Source organism: Urocitellus parryii, chromosome 7, assembly GCF_045843805.1.
Source record: "Urocitellus parryii isolate mUroPar1 chromosome 7, mUroPar1.hap1, whole genome shotgun sequence".
Classification (NCBI taxonomy): Eukaryota; Metazoa; Chordata; class Mammalia; order Rodentia; family Sciuridae; genus Urocitellus; species Urocitellus parryii.
The window spans coordinates 126,088,119-126,102,055 of NC_135537.1; the positions used below are offsets into that span (position 1 = coordinate 126,088,119).

General features: G+C 39.1%; 1 protein-coding gene across 1 annotated transcript in view; it reads right to left on the minus strand.

Moving 5' to 3' along the window:
- Positions 1 to 13,937, minus strand: part of Dnah9 (dynein axonemal heavy chain 9) — a 340,627-nt gene that overhangs the window by 158,749 nt on the left and 167,941 nt on the right. Inside the window, exons 39-40 of the mRNA XM_026390513.2 lie at positions 2,299 to 2,464; positions 436 to 538 (exon numbers count right to left, since the gene is read on the minus strand). Of these exons, the coding sequence (XP_026246298.2) occupies positions 436 to 538; positions 2,299 to 2,464 (269 nt within the window). The remainder of the gene's footprint in view (positions 1 to 435; positions 539 to 2,298; positions 2,465 to 13,937) is intronic.

Below are 13,937 nucleotides of genomic sequence, written 5' to 3' on the forward strand. Positions count from 1 at the left end.
TCAAAATGCTACATCTTGGTCACCACGTATTTCACACGACCCCCCAATTGAGGTTGAATGTAAAATGATTGGGGGAATCAATGGCTGTGGTGGATCTTTGATCAAAGATGGGTACACAAGGTAACAGGAAAACAGAGTTCAAATCTGAACGTGATACCAAGTGTCCATATGACCTGGGGTGAGTCATTTCATCCCTCTGAAGTTCCCCCATCTCAGGAATGAGAGAGTCGAATCAAATGAACCCCATGACCTCTTCTATCTCTAAAAGCTTTGTGACCCTGGGTCTAGGAGTTTCCCTGTCCCACTAGAAATGCATGTTGGCGTCCTGATTAACCGTTTTGAGAGGCTGGACAGTAATCACTTCTTATCAAGGGACGTGAGTCCTGATAAGGTGGTGTTAGGACCACATACCACTGTACTTGGCGGCCACGCTACCTGAAGCCGTGGGTTGATGGTGAAGCTGCCGGCCGTAGGATTCATGCAGGAAACATACTGTACATTCATGACCTCCTTCAGGGACAGCTTGCTCCGATCATACCTAGAAGATTCAGACAATTCCGGTGAGAGTAGTGGGAGGGCCTATGAAGGTGAGCATTGCAAGGAGTTAAGTAGGATGTGCCCTATCATTCATACGCTTGGGTAGAAAAACAGACAAAACCCAGATCCCCTGATGGAGATGGAGATGAGATAAGCTCCTAACACAAATTTCTGAGAATCTCTCTAGAAATCATATAGAAAAAAAAAAAAGAGATAATAGACAGAGAAGCTAAATCAGGGGCATGTGGCAGCCCAGAGGGCAAAGGAAACCCGTATTTCCAAAAGGAGAGTGTGGTCATCTACACCAAGTGCAGAGAGAGTAAGAAAGACAGAACTCCAAAAGGGTTGCTCTGGTTTTGCAAAAAAAAAAAAAAAAAAAAAAAAAAAAAATGCAGTGAGTGATTCAGCAAGAAAGGCTCAGTAAAGTAGAGGGAACAGAAATCAGATAATGTGGGTTAAGGGGTGAGTGGGAAAGTAGGAAGTAAGAACAGACGAGAGAAGTTGGTTATGCGGAGGGAGGTAGACAGAAAGGTAATCGAGTATGAGGATTGCTTTTTTTTTTTTTTTGACAACATAGTAGAAGAATTCTGTGCAAGTTCAGATGACATGAAGGAGCCGGCAAAGAGACAGGAAGACTAGTTGAGGAAGCGAGGATTTGGGGAGTGGGAGACAGCAGAGCCACGTGGCGGTGGCTAGTTTAGCCATAGGTAAGAGGGAACAGGAGGGCAGAGCACAGGATGCAGGAAGATGCAGTAAGTTGAACAGATGTGGAAATAAGAAATGGAGTTAGTCTCAGTGCTGAGAGGGCCACATCACCCACTGAGGTGGAGTAGGAAGTTGGAGGTGTGAAAGTTGGAGATGGTGTGAAACGGATGTTTCTGAGAGACACAGGTAAGACAATATAGTAGCATTTCCAGGAAGCTCCTACTTCCCCTTTAAGATTTGTGATCATGAATCTAAAGTAAAACTAGTTATCTTAACTACCTCCCCACCAACTTTGGGAAAGCCTCTGAAGAATGCAACTTTTGAAATGAGTCTTTTCCTTTCTTTTTCATTTTAAGTTATCCCTTGGGCTTATTTTTAAAGCATTTTATTAACACGTATTAATTATTCATATTAATGGGATTCAGTGTGATATTTCCAGATGTGCCTACAGCAGGCACTGATAAAAGCCAACCTCTTGCCAGGTGTGGTGAGGCATGCCTATAATCCCAGTGGCTTGGGACACTGAGGCCGGAACAAGGAGGGTACAAAGCCAGTCTTAGCAATTTAGCAAGGTCTTAAGCAAGTTAGCAAGACCCTGTCTCAAAATAAAAACTAAAGAGGCATGGGGGTGTGGCTCAGTGGTTAAGTGCTCCTGAGTTCAATTTCTAATACAAAAAAAAAAAAAAAAAAAAAGAAAAGAAAGAAAGAAAAGAAAGAAAAAAAATTCAACCTCCATTTCCCCATCTTTTGCTCCCCCAAGACAAGCACCTTTTGCAATATCTAGCCATTACTGAGATGAGTTTTAAAGAAATAACAGGTTTCTTTCTTAGCTGAGAGAATAGTACATCCTGTAGCCTAATTTTTCACCCGGACCTAAGTGTCCTTGTTTGAAAGAGTACTCCAGAGGAACAGAGAATCCTATGGAGTGTGGTTGACCCCTGAGACTCTCACGTGGTCCCAGAGCGGAACTGGAATTTGCTATTTCAGCCCAAGAGTGAGTGGCCCCCAGGCTGGCCTTACATTTTGCCCACCCCCACCCCTTGCCTGTCCTCTTACCAGTGCTCGTAATCTAGATGCTGCCTGATGACAGTGTGGGGCTGCACTGTCCCATAGGCGTCCACCTCTGGCATGTTCATGTCATCGATGAAGTAGACAAGCTTCTTGTTGCCTGGAGGGCCATAATTCCTGCCAGCCTTCTTTTCTAGAGGTTTCTCCAGGACAGCTGAGGAGAGATGCAGTGAGTGAGAGAAGGAGGATCAAGCCTCAGAAGCCACTACTGAGACAGCACAAAGGTTGAGAATGAGACATGGCCGTTGCACGTATAGGATGCATGTGTGTGCAGACACCCACACCCACACCTGCTGGTACTAGGTTCAGGCTTTCCACAAGACCAGAAGTGAAGTGGAGATTACTAGGCAGTGACGATGACGACACCTACCAGGTGTTGAACATCTTACTATACAAGCGCTGTGCTAGGTTTCAACCAATACTTATTATCTCATTTAATTCTTATGCATGACCTTAAAGTATCCCATTTCAGAAGAACTAAACAATACTTCTAAGAGGGGGAGCCTGGATACAAACCAGAACTTCAAAGTCCCTGCTTCTTTCTGGCTTAATATTTTCTTTTTTCTTTTTTTTTTTTTTTTGAGATTAGGAATTGAAGATACCCTCATAGTCCCAAGGCCAGGTACTCCAGGAAATCTTCAAATAACTGGATCCTGAGTGGACCTGTTCTTTCCACCCAAGGTAGCAAAGGGGCTCCTATGCCAGGATTAGATCTAGCCCCTTCCACCATGAGGTTGTAAGAGAGGAACCGTTGGCTCTTTTGCCAACAGTTTTGCAGAGAGTTCACCCAGTGGTTTCCCAATGATATTCAGAGAATTTCTTGGATGCCTCCAGTGTCATGAACAGCCCCCTCCCCTGCCCTCAGCATTCTGGGCCCCTGTCACGTGCCTTTCTGGAGTCTAAGTGAGGAGACTTTCTTTTGGACTTGTTTCTTCCATTATCAAACCAAAGGGAAGGAATCAGCACAGTTTCCAGCCTGACCAGACTTGTTTAGAACAAACTAAAGTAACAGGGTGGGGAAAGATATCTTTTTTTTTCCAGTGAAGCAATTAAATATTTATGGATTGAAAGAACCAACACTTTTTTATTACAGTTGGAAGCGCTAGGAACCGTCTGATTTCTTCTCTTGAAAAACAAGTTTGTAAACAAGGAGGGAGTGTCAATAGACATAGGAAGGTGACAGATAGAAAGACAAGTTCCTTCAAGAAGCTTGAATATTCTGATTTCCTGGTCCTGTGTTCAATTAAGTGTTGCAAATATGAATTAAATTTAAATTTAATTAGCATTCAATTAACATACGCTATCAACCAATTAATCACCCAACACCTTTGTACCCCCTAAAGATATAACAACCATATATGAGCTCTGTCAAAATAAAATGTAATTAATGGGCTGCCAAGGACATGCTTTGGGGAACAGTCCGGCCAACAGGAAATTCTCAACTTGGGAAGGCTCAGTTTCTCCTCCTCCCAAGGCAATGATATTCAAATCAAGCCCTGGAATTAAGCACATCCTGAAATTTTGGTTGATTAAGCTCTTAATGCATCGAAAGGATTGTTCAGGAGAAAAAAAATGTGTCATTTAGCAAGAAGTGGCCTTGGAGTGCACGGGATTATCTCAAACGGATGATGGGAAGTTCTCCAGAGAAACCTAGGAAAGGCGGACACAGTTGTGATCCCTTTTTCACCAAGTCTGCTCTGCATCGTGTCTGAGATGGAATGACATGATATGTTCTTTCTCTAGCTGCAACTGGAGGAGTAGGGAGAGTTTAAGTTGAGAAAAAGTTTTGAGGATGAAGGCCTGAGGTAAGAAGCAACGTGACCTTCTTACTGCATTTCTGGCTGAATTCCGATCATCACAAACAAGTCTGGAGACCCCATTATACCCAGGCCCTCAGTTCATATGTATGTTCTTAGGAAATTTCTCCTTGAGACCTGTATGGAATGACTGAGTTCAGCCTGTGGCCACTTGAACCAGTGCCATCTGCCCCACCAGGGTCTGTGATTTATTCATGCCATTCCCCAGGCTCCCATGTGAAGAGCAATTGAATTTCCAAAGTGGATTCTCCTTTACCTCATGTCACCCTCTCTATGGCTATTGTCCTGTCTATCGGCTCTCACCTGGTAGCTGTGACATCCTCCCCAATGAGCTCCCTGCCTTTCCTCTGGACTCCTTGCTTCACTGTATCCTCAAAGCTGCAGATGGGGTACCTTCATGAAGTGTGGGCCAGATCATGCCGGGTTCCTGCTTAAGGGTCTCCATGACACCTCATCTCAGTTGGAGAGAAAAGCCAGTCTGGTTATTTCTGTCACAATACCAGACCTTAAATAATAATCCAGGGCTGTCCTAACAAAAAAGGCATGGTATTGGCACCAAAACAGACATGAAGAATAGTGGAATAGAGACAAACCCACATGAATACAGTTATCTCATCCTAGACAAAGGTACCATGAACACACATTAGAGAAAAGATAGCCTCTTCCACAAATGGTGCTGGGAAAACTGGAAATCTGTATGTAGCAAAGTGAAATGAGACCCCTATCTCTCACCATGCACAAAACTCAACTCAAGGTGAAACAAGGACCTAGACATTAGACCAGAGACCCTGTGCCTACTAGAAGTAAAAGTAGGACCAAATCTCCACCATGTCAGCTTAGGAACTGACTTCCTCAACAAGATTCCTAAAATACAAAAAGTAAAATCAAGAGTTAGTAAATAGGACTTATAAACTAAAAGCTTCTTCACAGCAAAGGAAACAATCAAGAATGTGAACAGAGAGCCTAAAGGATGGGAGAAAATCTTTACCTCCTGCACCTCAGATAGAGCATTAATTCTAGGATACATAAAGAACTCAGAAAAACTTAACACCCCAAACTCAAATGACCCACTCAATAAACAGGCAATGGCACTGAACAGATATTTTACAGAAGAATAAATACGAATGGTATAGATTATATATATATATAATGGTATATATATATATATATATATATATATATATATATATATATTCAACATCTCTAGCAATTAGATAAATGCAAATTAAAACTACACTGAGATTTTGTCTCTAGTGAGAATGGCAATTATCATGAATACAAGAACAATAAATGTTGGCGAGGATGTGAACAAGGCACACTCCTATATTGCTGGTGGGACTGCAAATTTGTGCAACCACTCTGGAAAGCAGTATGGAGATTCCTTAGAAAACTTGGAATGGAACTACCATTTGACCCAGTTATCCCACTCCTTGTTATATACCCAAAGGTCTTAAAATAAGCATACTAGAGTGACACAGCCACATCAATGTTCATAGCATCTCAGTTCCCAATAGCTAACTTATGGAACCAACCTAGATGCCCTTCAACAGATGAATGGATACACAATGGAATATTACTCAGCCACAAAGAACAATGAAATGATGGTATTTTTCCAGTAAATGGACGGAAATGGAGACTATTGTGCTAAGTGAAATAAGCCAATCCCCCCCAAACCAAAGGCCGAATGTTCTTTCTGATATATGGGTGCTGACTCACAATGGGGGGGGGAGGGAAGAAGGAGTAGAGATTCACAGAATTGGATAGGTTGGGGGGATGGGAATGGGAAAAACAGCAGAATGAATCAGACATAACTTTCCCATGCTCATATATGAATACACGACCATTGTAACTCCACATCATGTGCAACCACAAGAATGGGAAGTTATATTCCATGTATGCATGGTACGTCAAAATACACTCTACTGTCATGTATAAATAAAAAGAACAAATAAAAAAATTACAAAAACAATAAAACTTTCTTCTGTTTTTCTCTCCTATCGCTCCAGCCAACCTGCTCCTGATGCACTCATTGATTCACTGCCCCAGGGCCTTTCCTCTGATGGTTTTCTCCTGCCCGGGATCCTCTTCTTCCAAATGCCAGCACAGTTTGCTCCTTCACTTACTTATCCAAAGGCCCCCCTCCCTTTTTTTTTTTCTGGTAAGACTTTCCTGGTACTCTATCTAAAAATCAACTCCCACCTCTCCTGGGCCCCTGCTTTGATTTCTCCATAACATCACCGATTAATATCTTATACCCTTTATTTATCTTTATCTTCTCACCCACCTCCTCCATACTAGAACTGAAACTCCATGAGGACAGGGATTATTCTTTTTTTTTTCTCTCCATATCTTGACCTCCAGGACTTAGAAAGTATCTGACACAGAATGGAATGCTCAGAAATGAGTTGGTAAATTAAGGAATGAATGAATGCATTTTATTGTTAAAACAAGACCCATGAGATAGGCAAAGAAAGTCATTATTTCTCTATTGCAATGAAGGATGGTTTTAGTTAGTTGCTGTGACCAAAAGACCTCACCAGAACAACTTAGAGGAGGAAAGGTTTGTGATGGCTCCCAGTCCACAGTTAGCTGACTTCAGAGCTTTGGGCTTCAGTGAGGCAGAACATCATGACAGAAGGGAAGCAGCTCAGGACATGGCAATGAGCAAGCCAAGAGAGAGAGATCTGCTCACCAGGGACAAAATATAAACCCCAAAGGCATGCCCCCAGTGAACTACTTTCTTCAGCCATAAACAACCTGCTTACACATATCACCAAATTAATCCATATCAGTGGATTAATCCACTGATTAGATTACAGCTCTCATAAACTAGTTATTTAATCTCTGAATATTCTTACATTGTCTCACACAGGAGCTTTTGGGGGATACCCCATATCTAAACCATAACAAGAACATAGAGGCTAAGGCAGGTTCAATACCTTGCTGGAATAGAATCCAGGTGTTTAGATACTGATTCTAATGTGTCTTCATCTCACTGGGCAGGACAGCCCACGTAAGCCCTCACGTCCTAACACTCTCCAAGCTGTTTCTGACCATTCTGGCCTCACTGGTTCCCTGCCTGTGAACTTGAGAGCAGATCATTCATTCATTCATGCAGCACTACTAGGGACCCATCTGTAGTAAGTACTGGACATGCGCTAAACCACAAACCCCTCAAACAGCCCCATGATACATTTTCATCAGCTCTGAAATGTCTCTTAGGAAATGACAAAAGAGGTTTAGAGAAATTAAGGGATTTTATTCAAGGTCAAACTACCAAGGGACAAAACTTGGATTTTAAGCCAAGTCGGCCTGGCTGTGGGACTTCATGTAACCACGATTGCAAATCACTTCTTAAACATTAATTACTGCAATATGGCTTCTGCCCTTGAGAAATTCTCAGTTTAGTTAATTCATTGCAGATTTTTTATAGATATCATTAATAATTAATCATGTCTTTTTTGCAAAGCAGGATTTGTGTACATTATTGTAATGCACAAACAGAATGCTTCAAACTATTTTCCTTTCATATTATCTAATTCTTCATGTGTTAAGACATTTCAGTCATATTGCAAGGGCTTTGCATTTATTCTTTTAAAAATAGTATACTTTTCATGATTATAAAATTTATACATATTCATTTAAGAGAGATTAGAAAGCATAGAAGAATCACAGTGATGAAAGTGACAACTGGCCATAATTCTGTCACCTAGCAGTTAACATTATTTTCAATGTTTTGGTGTATTTCATTCTAGTTGCTTTTTTCTGTTAGATTTTTTCCTCTACAAAACAGAATTAAACTGAATATACTGCTTCTATATGTTTTTATTTTTATTTAATATATTTTAAACCTTTTTATATGATAATAAATACCCTCTTAAAACACAATTTTGTCACATTGTGTTTCAAAATTTTGGATGCATCAAAATGTATGAAATTATTTCTCTATTGTCTGAAATGTGTGTTTTCAATTTTATTTTACTTTGAACCCCCTACAATTTCAAGCAGAAAGTCTTGCTCACTAGACGATAAATCATGGATAATTTAACTTTGGTGTGTGTGATCTTCTTTTTGGAAGACATTCAGTGACAAGAGAGTGATCTATCTGTAATAATGTAAAATCTTACTTTGAAGCTGAGAGTTTGATTATATCTTATAGAGTACTGTCTGGCCTTAGCTTTTAATGGACAGGTTACAGAGATTTATTTAATATACAGTTCCAGACATCTGAGCTCTTTTCTAATTAGTGTAATTAAGCACTCAAATGTTTGTTGAACTAATAATTCAAATCACAGTTGGATGGCAAGATAATTTAGGATGAGCCCTTTCCCCTTACAACTAAACCATAAGCCCATGAATGCCTTAACCAAATTCTTTGTTTCTCCTTTTCTGTTGTTAAACTATTCTGTTTGTAGATCTTTGCAAATTCTATTATTTTAAAAATACTATTTACATGTTCACGAAGAAAGAGGAGAGATTAAAGTATCTGAAGAGACATAAAACAGGCCAATTAAAGACAAAAAAGGGATTGCAAAACAACATGGAATGAGAGGAAATTTATTTGCACCAGTAATCCAGGATGACATATTGATTGTAACCACATAAACATTTATCTCACATTTTCCTTTATGAACTGCTTATTTGAAAGCCAGAACTAAATTTGTGTTTAATTACAGTAACCATGTCGTCCCGGATTGCTGCTGTAAATCATATATATATATATATATATATATATATATATATATATATATATATATATATATAGGATACTTACAGTATCAACTGAGACTTTACGGAAGTTATAATGTAAAAGGACTTTGGATCATAGTCACCCTCAATGAAACCCAAGGGTGGACCACTGAATTGTAACTCAGTGAAAGGGATAAAAACACTGTAATAGGGTTTGTGGACTTCAGGGAAGCTGGTGGATTGGTGGATGCATACAAATCTCTGCCTCTCTCAACTGAAGATATCATTGTTATTAATCTGTTGTTTGTGCATATGTTGGAGAGTAGTCAATCCAAGGTTTCAATGAGTCAAAAATCGAGTTTTTCAATAATGATTTGTTATAAATATTTGCTGTCAAAGAGCAAGATGGCCATGTGTCTACACACCCGATGTGCAGAAGCAAAGTTGGCATTCTATTTTGGAAAGGAAGAGAAATACCTTACAGCCTTATGAAAACAGAAGGTCCATTTAGCTTGATGGAGTAAGACAACTTTGCTATTAACTCACAGGGTAACTCTGAGGGAAGCCAGGGAACACCTTGAAGACTCATTTGTTCATCTTGTGAAAACGACAAGTATCATCAGATCCGATGATGGACAGAATGCCGAGCCTCATTCTCATTGATGACTTTTCTTCTGGGGCACTCATATGACACAGTTGAACAGTAAGACACGGGTGTAAATCTATGAAGTTCCTGGAGAGTTATCATTATTTTTCCTCTTTATCCACCCCCCCATTTTGAATGCAGATGTGATGGCTGAAGCAGCAACCATTCTGTCACTTTGAAGGAACAGCCACGGGAATATGAAATGTTTCAGCATTGATATAATTTTAAGTTGACCTAGAGTTTGTAACTGTTTACCTTCAGACTTCCTGTTGTGTGAACAAAAATCTCTTCCTATGCCACTAGCCCCAGATTTTCTGCTACTTGCAGCCCAAAGCATTACAGATAGTGAGTCTCATAAATTGGGAAGGATTAAATGAACTAAAGGGGGTAAATCCCCTAGCAAAGGGTGGACATATTGTAAATGTTAAATAAAGTTTATACAGTCTATGCTGGGGAGCTAATCCAGTGCCTGAAGCACAGCCTTTATTTGTATTTCAAAGAGTTGTGAATTTGTGGTTACACAAGCACTCAATGGAGACTCTAGAACCAGATGTGAAACAGAGGTGAGATGCAGGTATTACCAAGCAGCTGCCTGGTGTGTAATAAAAGACCATCTGATGTTGAGAAAAATTATATTTGCTGGGCTAGCAGGATATGTGAGTTGCAAAATGTATCCCCGGAGATCTCTAGGAATTGACCTGCTGGGTAGAGTTATTGCCTATTTGAAAGCTGCAACGTTTCTCCCAAAAACGTTATTATTTTTTTCAGCATCATAGTTTTCATTAAAGGTTCTTTTTTTTAAGTAAAGGAAGTTTTCCTTGTGTTCTTCTTGTTTTGACAGTCGAGACTTAGAAATTATTGTATAACACACTTAAATTTGAGAAGCATTTTGTTAATGTTATTATAATAATAGCTTCTATTTATGAAGCACTTACTGTATGCTAGGAATCATTCAGTGTTTTACAAATTTTGTCTTAACTCTTCAAGGATGAACTATTGAGACACTCAACAGCATGGATAAATCTCAGAATCATGCCAAGTGAAAAAAGCAGGCAAAAAGAGATGCATATTATATGATTCCATTATATAAAATTGTAAAAAAAATGCAAAAATTGATTTACTGTGAGAGGAAGCAGATCAAGGGTTTCCTGGAACAGGGCAAGATGTCAAAAATTGGAAGGAAGGGATTACTCGAGGAAGCTTTTGGAGAAGAATATGTTTATTATTTCAATTATGATGATGATTTTGTGGGTGTATATTTCAAAACATCAAATTGTACACTTTAAATATATGTAGTTTATTGTGTGTCCGTTATAATTCAATAATTCTTTTTTTAAAAAAGAAAAATGTGTAGAAAATGATGCTACCTTTCAACAGGACAATGGATAAATGAGCTGTGATTTAATAATCACACAATGAAATTCGCAGCAAAAATAAACAAAGTAGATCTGCATGTATCAAAACACTGATTTTAAAAGTAAGCTGTCAAAGTAGATACTAATTTTTATTTAAAACTTAAATACATACAACATTGTATATTTAGTGAGCAAATACGTGTATCAAAAATTTAAGCATGGCATGATGCATACTGACTGTAGTACTCTCGTTAAGGAGGAACAGGATGGACGAAGGGATGGAGGCAGCAGATCAGCTGTACTTACAATACTAAGACCACAGCAAAAATGACAAAATTTTAGCATCTGTTAAATCTTGGTAGTGGTACAAGGGCATCTGTTATATCATTTTCTGTACTTTTTCTGCACACTTGAAATATTTCATAGTTTTAAAAAAAGTTTAATTACCCATCCCACTCAATGTCTAGTTCCCCTTGCCAGGGACAACTGCTGTTACCAGCTTTTTAAATGTCCTGGAGATATCTAAGTATAAATATGTAAGTAGACATAAGTTTGTGTGTGAATATATGTATGTGTGTTGCATATATGTAAATTCATATATATGTATTTTAAAAATAATATATGAGTCACTTTTATATTTCTTTTTAAACAAAATACGATTTGAAATATACTACGTAGATTTCTCTCTATCTTTATTTTCTCTCTCAACAAAACTTTGGAAATAGCTCCAACTCAGAGCATACAGAATCTTCTCATTCTTTGGAATACTGTTTAGTATTCCGTCAAATGAATAATTAGGCCCTTTCCCATATTCTCTCATTACAGACACATTATAAACACGCATTTGGCACTTCCATCTGGGTGTGCTACCTGTCTTTTAAAGCAGACTATGCCATGTCACATTCAGTCTTTTCTTAAATACACAGGGTCTTATGTACAAACAGCAGCTAAAACACTGGGCTGGAAAAAGAGTGATAGGTTCATGAGACAGATGAACTAGTTCGCCTCTTTGCTGAATGATACCAGAACAGCTATCTTTTGAGCTCCTTCTTTCTCTGTCTCTGTCTTTCCCTCCCTCTCCCCTCTTAATTCCAAAAATTCCCTCTTGATACTGGATTTGGGCTCCCCCTTTTCTAAGGGTTGGTAGCACCCTTTCTCCTGCCATTTCTTTGCTCGTAAAGTATTTCAGGCGACGGAGCCATATAATCAAGATTGGACTACGATAAAGCAGAAAGAAGGAGGCCCCAGGTAAGGGAACACAGCATTTCTCTTGCTGCATGGCCTTGGGACACATATGCAGTCTACTCTAGGGCTTTGGCTGCCTCTGCAGCTCCTAGTTAGTTCTGGAAGTCATTGGAAGTCTACTTTTTCTTTCCCCTGGTATGAGAGGCGGGATGACATCAAGGTGTAATTTTGTGAAGAGGCCATTAGGGAATTAATGGGGGACAGAAAGTGTCACTACTATCATGTATAACTAAAAAGCACCAATAAAAAATGTAAAAAAAAAAAGTGCTGTTATGTTGCATGTCTAGCTACAGTGACAGCCAACCTTCATCCTGGCTCTATTTGAAAGCATTTTGGGGACATTGTTGAATAATTCTCCTATATTCCAACAAGAAGAAAGAAAAATTTTCTCTAGGTTAGAGAGAATGACAAGACCTTGAGAATGACAGGCCCAGGCAGAGTGAATAATTACTTTCCTCTTCTTTAGCTTAAAATTTGTACCTTCTATTTAAATTTATTTATTTATTTATTTATTTACATTATGAAACCATTTTAATAGGAATATTTGAACAGTGCTGGAAAACTTGAACAGTACTACTAATGATAACATAATATCTGATATTTGTTGTGTTTTCCGGTACTTTCTTACCAAAGGAGGGAGGCAGCAGAGCTGGGTGGTTCAGAGCACAGACTGTGGATTCAGACAGTTTGGGTTCAGAGCCTTGTTCGTCCAGCTACTGGATGCAGCACAGTAGCTTATTGAACTTCTCTGTGCCTCAGTTTCCTCATCTATAAGATGAGGCAATTTAAGTATTTATTTCCCAGAGCCCAATAAGATTAAATAAGTATATAAAAAATGGTGTGTAAAAGTCTAAAGCCAGGTGAATGCCTGGCATACACCCAGTGAATGTTGATAACTGTGAGTGCAGGTGTAGCAGTTGTTCGAATGGGAGAAATCAGCAGAGTTGGTAATAGAATCAGTTGTTGTACTGAAGGCTTACAAAGAGGTTTCCTTGAAAAAGAAAGAATAACTATATGAGGCAGACAGACAGTTCATATTTGAACCATCAAGTCTTCTTACCCCCCATGGCTAGGTGCTAAGGTGACAGTGACCAACCACATCATGACATCACATGGCATGATGACCTCATGGGGTAAAGATGAAACCAGAAGTTTCCTGGAGGTGATTGGCGAAACCAAAGGAATATTGTAACCTGGTTTTTAAGGCTGTTATTTCAAAAATAAATTAATAAACATGAAATCAAGTAAATTACATTAAGAGCAATGATGATAAATATTCAAAACTCATCACAACCTAATTAATTTACCATATTTTTTCATTATCTATGCCCTTGAGGTTATTTCCATCTATTATACCTAAAGTGAAAACACTTTAGAATGGCATGCTGTGGTACATGTCTTCCCGACACTGTGTAGACTGCTATTGCATGGGTAGCTTACAATTGGCCATGGTGGGATTATTTACACCACAGAAATGGGTAAATGCTACAAATAAGGGCTTGATTTGGTTTGCACACCCGAGATCATGATAGAGGAAATTGTTAATAATGCAGAATAAATGTAAAAGTGCATCATATCTGTAGCTGTTACAGTTATGAAGAACATAAAGAATTGAAGAACTATGCCTTTAGAATTCAGATGGAAGAGGCTCACCTCTTTGACAAATGAGCGAAATTCCAACATGAGCCTTCAATCATTTCACTTATGCTTGTTAACACTCATGTTGGAGCTACAATGAACTGCTGGATTGAGACAGGCCTTGTGTGACCTTTACCAGCCCCACAGCAGATGAAGCCCAGCAGCTAGTTTGAGACAGAGGTGATGATGTCTCACTGTCACTACAGGGAAGTGGTTGGTGGCATGAACTTATGTCAA